Source organism: Photinus pyralis, unplaced genomic scaffold, assembly GCF_008802855.1.
Source record: "Photinus pyralis isolate 1611_PpyrPB1 unplaced genomic scaffold, Ppyr1.3 Ppyr1.4_LG4, whole genome shotgun sequence".
In the NCBI taxonomy this organism is placed as follows: domain Eukaryota; kingdom Metazoa; phylum Arthropoda; class Insecta; order Coleoptera; family Lampyridae; genus Photinus; species Photinus pyralis.
In genome coordinates, this window is record NW_022170511.1 from 25,768,510 (window position 1) to 25,784,776 (window position 16,267).

The 16,267-nt window shown below is 37.1% G+C and overlaps 1 protein-coding gene across 1 annotated transcript; it reads right to left on the reverse strand.

Annotated features, from left to right (window-relative positions):
- Positions 1 to 2,298: 2,298 nt before the first annotated feature.
- Positions 2,299 to 7,798, reverse strand: LOC116168891 (tetratricopeptide repeat protein 25-like). The gene is made up of 8 exons (XM_031484894.1): positions 7,605 to 7,798; positions 7,061 to 7,335; positions 3,977 to 4,193; positions 3,647 to 3,924; positions 3,164 to 3,600; positions 2,804 to 3,116; positions 2,549 to 2,758; positions 2,299 to 2,504 (listed from the first exon to the last, which is right to left on the reverse strand). Exons 1-8 carry the CDS (start codon positions 7,693 to 7,695, stop codon positions 2,340 to 2,342), a joined length of 1,986 nt encoding a protein of 661 aa, XP_031340754.1. The 5' UTR covers positions 7,696 to 7,798; the 3' UTR covers positions 2,299 to 2,339.
- Between the last annotated feature and the right edge of the window lie 8,469 nt (positions 7,799 to 16,267).

The following is a 16,267-nucleotide window of genomic DNA, read 5'->3' on the forward strand; positions in this document are numbered from 1 at the left end:
ATAATGTAATCGTACCTACCATTGGATAGCTTTTAGATTAGACCGTCATCAATAGAGACGCCGGAAAAAACCTAAACCTAAGTTAAACAGAAATTTTTGCAATTACTCATTACAGGGTGGGCGCCCAGAAGGTATTCTCCTCCTCTGTTAATAGATCGCAAAATTCTAACACTAGGGAGCATACAACATCCTTACCACACGTGCAATTCAACTGGCTTGGCCGTGGCATAGAAGGCAAAGCACACCCCATTTCAGTAATGTTGGGCACAGTGCACCCTTGTTCGGTTTCGTCCAATCAGAATTGCAGAAACAGTTCGACTGGTCGAGACGTGGTGCATTGTGCTTAAATGCATCCGGGGGGACCTACTGCCATTGTAATTTGTTCTTAACAAAAATGGCCCATTTTAATTAGTGTACTCAATGTTGCAAAAGACGTTAATTAGTTACAAAAGATAGTAGGGATCATTCCGCGATATTTTTGGGGCGGCATTCGCGTTTGACCCACCGATGTGACCAGTGTTTGGCTCTAGAAAGATTTTACGTTCGTTCGGGTTTGGGTTGTTAGAGCAAGTGGTGTTTTGTAAAAAAAAAGTAAATTTGTTGGCTGAGAGATTGTAGGCGGGAATTAATCCGGGAAATTTTTGGAAAAGAATCCGTGCCTTTGATCGCAGCAGCGTCGATTTTGCACTGATAAAGAAAAGGCAAAAAAATCATTTGGCTTTATTTAACGGATTTCTCCATTTGTTGGTGGAAAACGTTCATAATAATTTATGAAACCCGTTAATACCAAGCTTTAATATTAATAAGAATCTTGCTTGCTTACAATAAACATAGCTCCCTTTGATTTTCCCGAAATATTTCATTTTTTATATATACAGGGTGTTCATTTGAAAACTGTCCACCACGGATTTATCGAAAACAACTAGTTAAAGGAAAAAACGCCGAGACATGTCAAAAGATTTTGTCAAGGGGGGCAACTTTTTAACCAAAAACTACCTCGCCCCATTTCACCCTCTGCCCCCCAGGGCCATTCCCTTAAACATTTTAAATGAGTAATAGCTTGTTTGAAAGGTCTTTCGAAGTGCTTTATTTCGAAGTTTGGTTTTATAAAATCGGTCGATTCGTTTTCGAGAAAATTACAATAATTTCCACTCTTTCCGCTAGTGTGTAAATCATTTTGGAAGTAAAATAGCAACAAATAAGTGATATTTTCGTTTGTTTTTGTTTTCTATCTGAACAAATTAAGGTAGGTCGATTAAATAAATTAAATTAAAGATTTTTCTAATTTTCTCGAAAACGAATCGACCGATTCTAAAAATTCAAACGTTAAAATAAAGGACTTCGAAAGACCTTTCAAACAAGCTATTCTTGTTTACAATTATTATACCATTTGTAATTTAAAATTTTTAAGGGAATGACTCTGGGGGACAGAGGGTAAAAGAGGGTGCAGTAATTTTTTGTTAAAAAGTTGTCCCCCTTGACAAATCTTTTAACGTGTCTCGGCGTTTTTCCTTTAATAAGTGGTTTTCGATAAATCCGTGGTGGGAAGTTTTCAAATGAACACCCTGTATATGGTACTTATACTCGTAGATACTTGTATTATTAAGAATAACTAATGCATACGCGCTTTGTAACTTAGTGGAAGATGGGTATTTATGATGCCCTTAAATAACGTTAGACTCTCAGTATTAATAATAACGTGCCATTTCCGTATATAACAGCTTTAAAACAAAACACAGTCGCTAGCTTACGATCTTAAACTCTTAAACGCATAAACTAATAATTTATTGTTTATGACGGCATAAAAAGAATTCGGTTATGAGACTACAACAATAAAGGCAAAAAAATGGCGTTTCTAGCATGGCTAATTATTTTAAGTTGTTCTTATGTAATGGATACTTAACATGTAAGGAAAGCGCTCGGGGGGCAGTACAAAATCTTTCATTGCAGAGTTAAAGAAGGAAAGGAGTGAAATTTAGTTCTTAAGTGAAATTTGTCGATTCCAGTTAGAAAAGATGCAAGATTCTGGACACCGATTGAGTATAAATGTGCGGTTTAAAATATTTTGTTAATTATAATATTCAGTGCAAATTACTATTGCAATACTGCACTACAAGGGAAATTCCTTTCAATTAAGATTAATTAATTGAATTAGAGTCATGAGTCGGATCATCACAACAGATTGACAATTTTTCAGTTTCTGGAGGTGGGGGAACAACTTAATGCCCGTGGGGGTCCTATGCGCATAAAAAATGTTCACGTTATACTTCCTGCCAATGATGAAAAATACGCCAAGAAAGAAAGTTGTAGCAAACTGTATGCGAAATATACAAGAATTTTTAATCAATATGGTATTTGATCAACTCCATAAACGCCACCCCTTTGCGAGATCCGCCGCCCTCAGAATCGGAAGACTTGCTAGCCGCCTTCAGTACGCGGTCCGGTGGTTGACCTTCGGTTGTTCGTTTGGAAACCGGCATAATTGACGCTTTCTTCATTGACGCCTGTACACAGTTTTTAGATAAAATGGTTACAATACTGGCGTTACCGTTGGTTTCTTGGTATCCTCAAGAGCAACACCAGGCATGACTGACATCCTTCGATCGGCGGGTAGAGCGTTCATTTTTCTGAACAGGAAGGCAACCTCATCTCTCATTCCCTCACCCTTCATTAACTTAATAATTTGGTTTTCGCGCCTTTGGAGTACCTTGCTGCCGAAGTGATCGTCAAATTGTACCTCTTCCACAATTTTTAGGCACTGAAATACGTTGTTAGAGGCTTAAACGCGCCTAGATCAGAATACCTTTTGAATATACGTCTGTAGCCCCTCATCCTTCAATTTTTTCGCGTAAGCTAAAGCGTCATTGAATTCTGTTTTCGCATCATTTCTGTTGCGCTGCTTTAGACTGATCTTAGCTATCAACATCATCGCGTTTAGTATCCAAATCGAATTTGATGCAGTTTGGCCTTCCTGCACACACTTTCGACAGTAAACCCTCGCCAGCTGATAATCGTGCACTTCCGTATGACAAACCGCCAATTCGTGGTAGAGCCAGCACATTTCCTCCGGATGTAATGCTTTCCTAAGACGGTCCTCGAACAACAAAATCTTCTTCCTAAAATTTGCACGTTAATCGAAAGTCCCGAACCGTAGCACTCTTACTTCCAGTCCACGAACTCATCTTTGAACTGCTGTATGATGGAATCCGTCGACGGTTCTCTACCGAAGGGAAATCCCAACCAATAGTACACCCTTTTAACTTGATCTGATTCGCTTTGGTGGCTACTGATTCTGAACAGGTGGTAGTAAGCCCAACCGACCAGTTTGTACATTTCCGCCAGGTACTTTTCACGAGTTGGGAGTATCTTAATAGGTTTCAATTCGCAATAAATTTTCAATTTTTCGGCATAAACGAGTGCCCTTTTGGTACGCTTTGCGTCAACAGCGCGCTGGATAATAGCGAGAAGCTGATCCGCTCCAATCTTCGCGGTCAATTGCATCTTTCGTAATTCCTCCGCAATTCTCAGCTTAAGATTGCCTCTAATCTTAGCCTCTTGGTACTTTAAGAAATAAAACGGCCTTCTAGTTCTCAACAATTCCTACTTAAAAAAATATTGAGTAGCAGATACGAGGTTGGGATGGTACCTGTTTGTAGGCTAAACTTTTGTAGCCCTCCTTGCTCATGCGTAGAATGCTCTTGGTACCCTCCCAGTTGGGTGATAGTACTCCTGGATTATTTCGCAACTGTTTTAAGAACATTTTATCATTGCACATGCTATCGAGATATTTTTCGGACATATAATTTTCAATGTTTGTGGTGTAGCGTTGGAGTGGCCTAAATCGAGATTTACACGGTGGTATAACGTCAACATCATCCGCATGCGAATGCAAACTATCAACAATTGAAAGTCCGGAGTGGGTGCCTGTAACATGCCAGAATATGCATTCATTTAAACTGCAAAGGGGCGATCTTACGGGCTTTCTTTTGCTTGATTAACGGAACGATGGGATCGTGAACAACCTTTTCAGTGGGCTTTTTCGGCTTTTTCTTCTTCTTTCTTTTCCTTTTGATTTGATACGGATTTTCTGTCTCCTTTAACTTCTTCCATGCCATTCGGTGTATAATTTTGTAATGGTCTCGCAGCGGGTGCCCGGTACGCAAACCTGTGGTATTCTCCGTTGCTTCATTACACTAAGCAAATTCCGTTAAAAGCATGGTATAATAAAGTTAAAAGAGTTGAAGTGTCTTAAATGTGGTACATACGTAGCAGAAAATAATTTAATAATATCAAATAAACCTCACAATCCATATACATACTTAGGAAACGGATTAACTAATATTGACTTAACTTTAATTAGTAATAATTTATTGGATAAAATATTTAATTGGAAAGTAAATGAAAATCTAACAGTTAGCGATCATAATGCCATTACATTTGATATAAATTTCGGAAAACAAGATAAAATTATTGTAGAAAATAATAAAAATATTCAACAAAAAAAGCAAATTGGGAATTATTTGAAAGATTATCAAATGAAAATAATTATTTTAATGAAAAAATAAAAATAGAAAATGTAAACGATATCGAAGAAAATATTCTTAAATTAACAAATAATATTCAAAACATATGTAACGAGTCAATACCTAAAATCAAATATAAAAAAAGATATAATTTTTGGTGGAATGAAAACTTCACAAATAAAAGAAAAGAAATAATGAGAAATAAGAAAATTGTATCAGACTAATAAAAATTTGGAAAAAAATTAGGATTGAAATTAAAATATAAAAACGAACTAAAAATGTATACATCATTAATTAGACAAGCAAAAAATAACCATTTAAAAGACTTTGTAACGAAACATGGGAATGAAGAACCGTATAAATTAAATAATAATAAAAAAGAAAATATACTTTCCACAATTAGAAATGGTGAAACAATGACAACTACATGGATAGAAACAGCAGAAAAATTAGTAACAAATTTAATAACAGATGATAATTTAATTGAAACAACAGAATTACAAAAAGATAGAAGAAAATTTTTGGAAACTGAAATTAAAAATTGTGATAATTTCGAAAAATTTCTAATGCAGTATACAAACAAAAAGATAAAAAAAACTCCTGGTCCTGACTTAATAAACAACGAAATTATAAAAAAAGTATATCCTTTTATGAGAAAAAAATTAAAAATTTTATATAATTCCTGTTAGAGATTTGGATATTTTCCAAAGCTTTGGAAAAAAAGTGACTTAATAATTATTAAAAAACCAGGTGAAGGAAAAGATCCTAGATATTAGAAAAATTATTGAATGATAGATTAAATTATTATTTGGAAACGAACCAAATTTTATCAAATAAACAGTTTGGATTGAGGGAAGGAAGATCGACGGAAAATGCAATTTTGGAATTATTTAAAAATGTTGAAAATTCACAAAAAAAATATGTTTTAGGAATATCAATAGATATAGTTGGTTCGTTTAACAATGTATGGTGGCCGGCTATTCTATATGAATTGGGGAAAATTAAATGTGATATATCAATACAGAAAATTATTAAGAGTTATTTGACAGACAGAATTACAAATATAGCAACAAATACCAAAAAATAACAAATGAAATTAGCAAAGGTTGACCACAAGGATCAGTACTGGGACCTACTTTTTGGGACATCATTTTTAATAATAGTTTTCAAAATAACGTAAGGGAAATCGCATAATGCAGATATGCAGATATAATTTTTATAATAGAAGAAAACTTAAATGAAATAATAAAAAATTTTTAAAATTGGTGTACTGAAAATAAATTAACAATATCACACGAAAAAACGGAAATGATACTTTTTAAAGGAAATTTGGACATTAAAAGACCTCTTACAATCAAAATTTACAACAAACAAATAAAAATGGTAAACAACATAAAATATTTAGGAATAATAATTCAAGAAAAATTAAAACTTAATATGCATATTGACAAAATTTCGAGTAAAATAAAACAATTATTTCAAAATTATATTTGGACTTGTAAGGATAATTGGGGACTAAATAAGAAGATCAGCATTGTTATATGGAGCTGTAATATGGGCAAATAGGATAAAAAAAATACAAGAAAAAAAATCACAGGTATTCAATCTTATATTCTAAGAAGAATCTTTAGTATATATGTTAAAACAGCAACAAATTCAGTAACTAGTAGATCTGGAATAATGCCTATTACATTGAAGATGAAATTACAAATTCAAAATTATAATTTGAGAAAGGATCAAAACATTACTTTAGAAGAAAACATAATAAATTATAACACATATAAAAAATAACACAAAAATTAACTTTGTACATCAGGCAAAAGCACATAAAAATTTAGAAACTTTTGAAGAGGAAGAGGGAAAATTAACAAGAGTCGACATTAAAAAACAAATTGAACAATATGATTTAAATAAATGGCAAGAAGAATGGGATCAATCAGACAAAGGGAAGGAAACATATCAATATATACCAAATATAATAAATAGATTGAAATGGAAATTTTGGAACATAAATAGGGGCATTATAGGTACAAATTATAACCAATAGAGGATTATGTAATTCTTATTCTTATAAAATTAAAAAAAGTGAAACCAACATGTGTACGTGCGAAAAAGGAATAGAAAGTGCTGAACATTTATTATACGAATGTGAAGAATTCAAAATTGAGAGAGAAGACTTTAAAAACTTATTGGAATCGAAAGGAATCATTATTTGGCCTGTTAACAAAAATCAATGTTTACAAGAAAAAATATTAGAAGCATTTTTGGAAATTTTTGCAGCAAAATTCAAAAAAGAAAATTAAGCAAAATTTTAAATAAAATAATTAAATAAATTTACAGGGACCCCCAAGTGTTTAGGGACGGGCAACGAAGTCTAGGGAACCCTTTAGGGCAATAAAAATCCTAGATACGGCCAACTCCTGTAAAATAAAAATAAGAATTGTTATAACAAAATAAAGAAAAGACTTATAGATAACAGGGGATATGCTGGAAGGCATGAGTATCTTTAAAACTAACAAAAAAAATGTGGTACATACGTGCATAACACCCATGGTGAAGTTATCGGGTTTCTTTCGTTTAGGCACCATCCGATAGTTTAAAACGAGAGCATCTTCAAATTCACAAGATAAGTACAGGTTTAAAGCTCTCTGTGCAGTCACCACTAAATCTTCTGGATCCAATTCTAAGGCCTTGTTAATGTCGTCAATTGCCCCCTCATAGTTGCAAACTTTGGATCGCAAACAGGAACGTCCCAAAAGTGTTCTTTTGTCAGTGGGCACCAAAGAATATGCCTTATCGAAGATTGGTACAGCTGCAAAGTACGTTGGTCACTAGGAATAAAGCCTAAACACGGAAACGGGAAATTAAAACTGAAGCTCGCTTTCGGAACAATTTATCCCTGCACGTAGACCACCCATTATACGCTACTGATCGTATCGTTCAATACATTACAGGCGTTTCAAGCCCTTTCAGCTTTGAATTCAAATCAATTCAAAGCTTATTTATATTTAAATGAGAATATACCTTAGTCAAGCTTAGGTTTTAAATGAATTTAAAATTTAATCAAAAGCAGTTACTAACCTCTGTCATATTGTTCTCTCCGTGTAATGTAGTAGCCCAGCTCCCTGTAATAGGGTAGCATTAAGGTCTCATCCTTCTGCCCGTATACCATTCTGTTTGCTGTTATAACACCAATTTAATACGAAACTAATCCCTCCCTACATAACGAAAAATTACATTTTACGCGAGCCGCTGCAATGACGTTACCGACTGTCACGTCATGGCAACTGCAATTTTCAATTAGGAATGGAATTTGAGTTTTGACAGAGGTGTTGTACAGAGATCCTTTTGCTTGTCATTTCAGAACGTTTTAAAAAGAGCTGAGTATTATAAAATAATGCGTCTCATCTCAGTAATGGAAAACTCGACCAAAGTGTATATTGTATCCCGAAAAATTCGCCCTCGACAATTTGGCATCAGGTGATTCAGCTTAAAAAGTTTTAAATCAAAATATACACCCCAGAAAATAGACCCCCCCCCCCTCAGTATATTCGCCACGGTAACATTCATCCCATGATACATTCAATAATTATAGTCTAAAATGCCGCTCCTCAGAATGTTTTTGCTTTTACATAAGGGAAACACTCACAGATTATGTTCATCGACTAAGTACTCAATTAAAAATCCAATTTCCGCGAGAAGTTTTATCCGTTACGTTCCTTAACTGAATTTATTGCAAATGAAAAAGGAAAATACCATACTGTATTCCCTTTAGGAGGCCTAGAGTGATTTTTAGTAGGTTAGAGTGTAGCGGGAGACCGTCAGGGTATTGTCATCATTCCGAATTTAAAAATTTTAATTTTTTTAATTGATAATTATAGTAGTACGTTTTTATGTTCTTCTGTATATGGCTGTGTTTATTTCGTCTGGCAGGATGAAATGTTCGGGCATCTTAATTAAGATGGACAAGAGCGGTCTCCTTTTGTGTAATTAACATTCATAATTAAATTTTATTTTAATTGACGGGTGGGTGTGATTTAGCGCCTTTTCTGTGGAGTTAAAAGAGATGAATTTTTATTTTGCCTAGTATTTTAGTTAATTAATGTCTGATAGGAAATTATTTAGTAAAATTATTGCACCTATATTCTTTTGCTCTATTAACGTAAGTTGAGAAGATATTTTAAGTTGTCAACTGTGTTTGATTGGTTGTTATAATTTTGATTTTCGAAAGAAGGGTTCCGCTTTAAATAAGACGTTAAGAGGAATAGCGTCGCTTTTATGCCACGTTTAGGGCCATAGTGCGGCCATTTTAAATCGTTCAAATAACATGCGGTCCACGTACCAGCCTATTACAGTAATTACGATACATGGGTGTAGGCGCGATTTAAATGCGATTGCAATAGTAGAATTAAGATCTGAGGTGCACGGCACTGTTCAATTATTATATGAGAAAGGACATATGTGATTAAACGGCTAATTCAGATCTGCTAGTACATGTGAACCACGTAGGTAGCCATTTTGAAGGCCTAAAATTGGGTTAATCCGGCAGAGGCATAGGGCATTAAGCGTTAAGTGAGCGTAAAGTCACGGTGAGACAAAAAAGTACGCATTAGGAGCGCGGAAGTGCTAGGTCACGACGGCCCCAAACATTCGAAACGGCACCAGAACGAAAATTAAGCGCGCATCGAGCAACAGAGGAGATCCTGGATTCTGGATTACCATAGGAGGATGGACAGGGTCCGCGCGTACCTAGGCCTCAAATTCGGGCCCTTTGTACTACCTCCCCGACTAGAGGGCATCCGACCTCTCAACGTCACTCAAGTTATCCCATACGTGAGATGAACCTAAGGATGCTGGAAGAGGAAGCACCTTTAATCGTAACCATGTCCGGTCAGGACGCCTCCAACATGGAACGTCTCAGTTGTGTGCCGTCTCGTCGTGTATGTCTCTACAAGATGGCGGGTAGCTCTGTCCAAAAACGCACCAGGCTACGAGATTGTCCTTTGAAGGCTTCCCTCGCATGGCAATCTAACATCATGTTCCACCGAGCCCTGTGTTGGGTTTGGGTGTTTTGAGTTATTAAGTTGTTTACAGTTGCAACTGTAAGTGGAAGAGTCGTCTCTAGACTATAAAACTCGACTGTATAGCTCAGTGGTAGGGCGTTGGGCTACATAACCGGGAGGTCGGGTGTTCGAACCTGGGCTGAGATAAGAATTTTTCATCTGTGTAAAGTAAATACCAGAGTATGAGGGTATGAGGGTCACACTGTTATTGGGCGAAAGCCTGTTGAGAGCCTAGAACAAGAAAGGGACAATAAATAAAATAAATAATTAATAAACACTTGTTTTCAGGCCAGTCGGGTTAACTCATCGGCTTTCGCATTACCTTCCGTTCCAGCATGCTCCTTGAACCATACGAACTCAAGGGTGTTGCTGCTTGCTACTTGCTCTGGGGCATGGTGACATTCGGAAACCCACCTAGAATTAATTTTACAGTGACCAAGTGCTTGCAGGGCATCCCTGCTGTTACTGGAAATTCTGATAGTTTTGGTCTTTAAGTCTACCAGCCCTGATTGGAATACAGTAGGAAGTTTGTCTAGTAGTTGGGTGATATGAAAGATCAGTTCTTTGGAGTAAATACCAGTGCTTGTTCTTTCCATTGTTTGAGATCCATCCGTGAATATTAATATCTGCCACATCCTTATCAAGAAATATGATAGTTTTTCCCTAATATAAATTGAGGTGTGAGCGAGTCCGCTCGCTCTTCTAGGATACGCAATCGCTCATTCGCCTCGCTCATAATTCGAGAGTTGTCCACCTCAATACCTCTGCTATTCAAAAAACCCTAATTTTTTAGACGCAAAGATGCCAGAGTAGCCTGCTAACAAGAAAGAAAATCGCCTTTCATAACTTTTCCGCTAGTTGAGTTCTCCCAGGTGACGACCTTTAGGAAACACGCTCGCAAAACAGCACGCTATCGAGCGGAATGCTCAAGGGATTTCTATGCCCGTTATATTGTAAAGTAAGGTAATTCCATCTTTACTGTATTTGTGAATTCAATCCATTACCGTGCATTTAAGGGTTAGAAAAGGATTAAACTGTTCATTTTGAATAGCAGAAAAGAAGCCCTTAACGGATATTTAATCTCTGGTATGCTGCTTTTCTGACCAACTGTATCCTTTGCCCTCGCCTTTGCCTTTATTATAGTAATTAAATGTTAACAGACGCATGTCCAATCCGACCTTCAAAGGGTGCCTAATTAGGAATGGGAATTTTGCTGTCACTGTAGATAGACTTTTTGAATATATTAGCTAGTAATACATTGCAACGATTTCCGAGCACGGGGAGCGAAAAATCTGCATTATAATTATGAGGAACTACTTTCTATGATAGTTGTAACGGGAACCCGTTAAGCTGTCTATTATTTAGAATTTCTATATGTATAGATTTTCATAGTATGGATTGATCAAAAAACTAAGAAACAAAATGCACAGTTAATTGCCGTAAACGCATTGTTTAATTTGGATTGACAAATACGTGGCAGTGATATCCGAGCGGTTTCCTTTTGCAAACTTGAGCTACGGCAAATTAATTCTGCTATTACAATCGTGCTACTACAAATAGAGAAATCAATTTCGCGCATCAGGAAAGTGAAGCGATATAAATCCAGTAAGGAAAATTTATGTACATAAATATTTTGAACAATTGTCTATCAGCTTCATATACCATGAATACGACCCTCGCCCTAGGGGAATCCTCTTTCTAGACAATTTCTGTAAGAATCAGGGCAACTTTAGGAGCAGACTAATAAGAGGTATTAATTGCAGAAACTTTGATTGTTTCATTTATTTGAATCGCTGTGAGTTAGATATCATAACAATTTCAGTTGGCGGTTAAATATCCAATTTTGATTTTTTTTTATTAATTTAAACAGTTTAATCTTCAAATAAAGATATTGTAATAAAAGCTAACTCGGAAGGGCGAATTTTGAGAGCTTGGTTACAGTTTATTGTTTAATATCCTTTATGAAACTATAATTTTTGGAATCAATATCCTTATTCCGCGACCCTTTTGTATTATTTTTATTATTGACTAGATAGTGGATTGCCACTGTGGCATTCTGACTAAAGGGGTTAGGTGCAGGCTTCCCCCCTAGAATTGAAGGGTAGATTCCAAACATTAATGACACAGGTCTTGGTGGGATTCCTAAGGAAGTTCGAATTAGTCTACTTAGACGATATCGTTATCCATTCCGACAATTGGTACGACCACATCCGCCACCAGAACTTAACAATGGCGAGATTGCAGCAACACCGGCTTCGGGCACCCCTGAGAAAATGCCGTTTCGGGATACGGAGCATCAAATACCTCGGGAACATCAATTAATCCGACAAGAAGAAAACTCCACCCCACCACGTACGTAGAGGCAATTTGCGCAGCAGAAAAATCTACATCTCGGAAACAGCTTCGTACTTTCCTAGACCTCGCCAACTGGCTACGAGAATACATATCACAGTGCACGGAGATACCGGCACCGGTGGATAATCTCCTAAAACAAAACACGCTATTTCGATGGACTACAGATGACGAACGGGCATTCCAAGACCTCAATTACGGCATCCCAGCGCCCCTCCAGTTGAGCCCCTCCGATACCGTGGTCGAAGAACATACTGCTAAGATACAAACAGGATAGTAGCCCCGACATCCACGCCAGTCGAAAAGACTGATAGGAACCAGCCGGTCATCGCCGTTTGTGGGACTACCCGATCACCTACATCGTACACAACACCCGGGTGCCAAAGAAACGAGCCGCGCTATCCTCACCCAATATCACTGGCCGAAGATAGGCAACCAAGTCCGGGATTACGTGCGAGGATGTTGGGTATGCACAGCAACAAAACTCTTGCCGATACGGGAAGCGACAGCCCGCCCTGGAGAGCCAAGCACAGTGCCTGCTTAGGGCTCCCCCCTCCCTAAAGAGGTTGCGACAGCTGAATGTACTCCCTGGAGTAGGTGGCGGTGATGTGTTATTGGCGGTTCCGCTGATTGAGCTTGTGATGCTGGATGCTGGCGGCCGCGGCGTTGGCGCGGATGTGTACCGCCAGTCATTCACCGACCATTCTAATCCATTTCCAGCGGAAGTCATCGGTGACGTTGTCTCTAGCCCTGCTTCAAACTGTGTTCTCGTAGGTCCATAATAAGCGTAGCGCGATCTGTATCGGTGTTGGTTATACGGTGAACCAGCCTTGTCTGCTCTTATCTTGCTTCGTCGTCTTGTTTTACTTGGGCTGATGAGTCAGGTTTCTCATGCCACTCCCCTAGCCGCGGGAATCCTTATCCCAGGAGAGCGTAACTAGGCGTTGTTGCTGTTGCGGTGTTTTTTCGTGTACTTAGAGTGTCGTCTCGTGTAGTAAGGCGTCCCACGTTTTGGTACCCCCTGAAGGTAAATTCGAACACCTTTCTTAATTTCCTGTTTTCTTCTCTCCACCGAATTGGCGTGAGGATAGAAAATGGGAGTTGTTCAGTGGTAAAATCCCTAATCCCTTAGCGCGGCATCCCAAGTGACAGAGAGAAACTACGGCCCGTTGTCAAATATGATGGCTCGATGCAACGCTTCCACCCAAAATCGTATACGGTACCAAGATGAATCCGTTCCTCTTGTGGATTCGACGTAAGGGCCCATAACATCGACGGATATTACTTCCCAAGATGGAGGTGGGTAAGTCTTCGACAAGCGGCTGAGACTGGTCGTTTGGCTCATTTCCATTCCTTCCCGTGTTCACTACCCCCCTCGTTTTCACGGTGTTAGTTTGTTCCACACTACGGTAGCATCTGACGTTCCGCGACGCTGCGAAACTCTTCGTCCGCAATGCGAAGGGGTATTTCTGGAGACTCGATGTTGGCTTAATTTCTATTTTCCGCATTTTCGTACAACCAGTGCACGGTTTAGCTTGGAAAATGAAAAACGCGCTCGGAGAAAACGACGCAGATTTCATACCGCATACGCCGTACAGTCGCTTAAAGAATGCCCCCTTCGCACTATTTTTACTCATACTTAAAGGTATCGCCGTTGTAAATTCTGGCCCACTAAGCGCTTTATGAAAACGATGAATGGTATAAATACTTAATTCTCTGCTATCATAAGCTTTTTGTCATTTAACATTCGGTTGAGATAGATTTATGTATTATGTAACTCTACTCTCCTTGCTCTTATTTTAAGGCTCCTCTGTAGTCAATTTGCATTTCAATGTTATTGCAATTGGTTAGACCACCAACAATACAGATTTCTACGTATATTCGTGGAGTGCGAAAACGGTATATTTCTATCCCTTTCAGTTTTTGCATATTTTCTTAATTTATTGTTAAACACAATAGACCAGGTATAATGATCAAGGACTAATTATGTAAACAAATTTATTGAAAAGGTGTAGGCAATATTTGAATGAAGCTACACAAATAGGTACCTGTTCCTTTTACTCCATTTGTCTATAATAAGATCTTCTGTAAATTACTTGATTCTAAGGTAATTAGTGGAGAAAATTCGCAATGTTTGCTAACATTTCCCAATACATTGTTAATTACACCTTATTATTATTTCCTGTTATTTACTTATTTAAAAAAGTTCTTATCTTTTCAAAAAATAATTGTACAGTTAGCGTATTCGTTTTATTTATGCACGGCCCATGAAGGTTTTTTCCGATCAGACAAAACTGCTGGTAAAAAATTAAAAATGTAACTAACACAATAACACATGTCTATACATATTGTCATTGCAACCTATCTTCCATTTTTATGGGTAGAACCATATTCCGCACCAAAAAGCATGAGATATCACATGGACATCAAGCAATCGAATTTACACCTTTTGGTCTGTAAGTATCGATATTGGCATCGTTTGTGCGGTATCATAATTCGGTTTTTTAAATCCTTAATTCAGTGAAAATTGAAATTGGGCATTCCTCTATTTTTTTTTACGAACAAGTATTCATCCTTGTTGATATCAGATCATATTGAAACAATTATAATAATAATTTTTTTAAACCGAAATAGCTTAGTAAATAGTTGGGTTATAAGGCTCTTCTGTTGTCAAGATATTCGTTTCGACTTCACCAATAGATGTCTCGTCCAGACGATTCATTCTGCCTCTCCTCCGACAAACTGTATTCGCTCTTATCGTGTTGATCTTACCAATGGATATATTTGTTCCAGACATCCCAATCGCCCTTGGAAAGTACCTCCTTCGGCAATTCGCTATAGAGATAAAAATTATAACCGATCACGATGAGGCGTCGAAGAGGTAAAAATGGATTCCTTTTGTTGAGACCTTTCATGGATAAAACTAGTGCCTCTCTTCCCCGAACTCCCTATTTTGATAAGGGTGAAAAAAGGGGGCCTTAAAATAACTAAAAGTGATGGCCGTCTGGCGGACCTCCAAGGTATAGGCTACTTATTGCAAAAAATTCCAAGACAATATATTACCATTCCCCTAAAAGTAGTTCAAAAAAAGTGGGCCCGGGCGGACGGGCAAAACGCAAACAATTACACATTTTTTTATTTCTTAAAAAAATCCGCTAAAAATAAGTACACAGTATAGAACATACCGTTTCTGTTGCCACATAGTAATGGAAATTAAAAAAAATCGCAGCAAAGTTGATGTGAAGATTGCGGGACTCTATCAAAAGGCGTAGGTACTCAAACGGAAAAAGTAAGTGGTCCGAAATTTGTTAAAAGTGCGAGAATTTTTTATATCTGCCACTAATTACCGGGAAAACCAACGAATTAAGCCGCTTTTTTTGATACGGATATTCATTTTGGTGGTGTCTCGCTAACTGGACAAACTTTACTTTTGAATTGATGCTAATTGAGACTTCTGAAGTATTTTGTAAGGATACTACAAAGGAATTGCGGTATTGTGCTTTCTCCTTATGTCGAGGTCATGCCTTTGTCCTGCCCTACCACATTTTTTAAATGTTTTTATGCACGTAGATAAGCAGTTTCGTGGTACAAAATGTTAAAAAAACAAAAAGGAGTCACATTTTTACACCACACCTGAATTGCGACAAGAAGCCACCAAATTATTGGTATAATCGTCTCAATATGTATGCAAAACACATAAGTGGTCGTATTCCCCTTGGGTTGAGCTAAAAAATGGGGTTACTACTCGTATTTGATATCTTCCTAAATAAATTTCTTGAAGAATCTAGATAGAATGAAAAATGTTTTAGAAATAAAAAAGTATTTCTATAAAAAAAAATAAACATTAGCTAATTATATAGTAGTTTATCTAATCCATGTCATCAGGAACGAGGTAACAATGTCCCAGGATAATGCTAGGTAGTTTCTTTTGTTTTCCTTTGCAAGTAATGAGATATCGCCTTAGGGGTTTTAAGTGCAATTTGAGTTGCCTACCTTTATGTTAACGTTGCGCTCTTTTCTGAAAATCGCGGAACTTATTTTTTAAAATATATATGCCTTATCATAATAGATGGAAATAATATCTTTAAGTACCGCCGTAAGAAATACTGTCGGATTTCCAAATTGGTGCTGTAGGTTTTTCTACTCCCATTACAACGGCTGTTATTTACGAAAAACGATTTTTCTATTCAACGATCTTCCTAAAAAACTAAGACCGATATTTCAACTTTTTTTAAGTACCGCCGTTCTTTTCATCATTGCAAAGAATATCCACTATCGAAAATTTGTTAGACTTCAACTACAAAAGCAGCATTTCATAAGAAAGTTTAG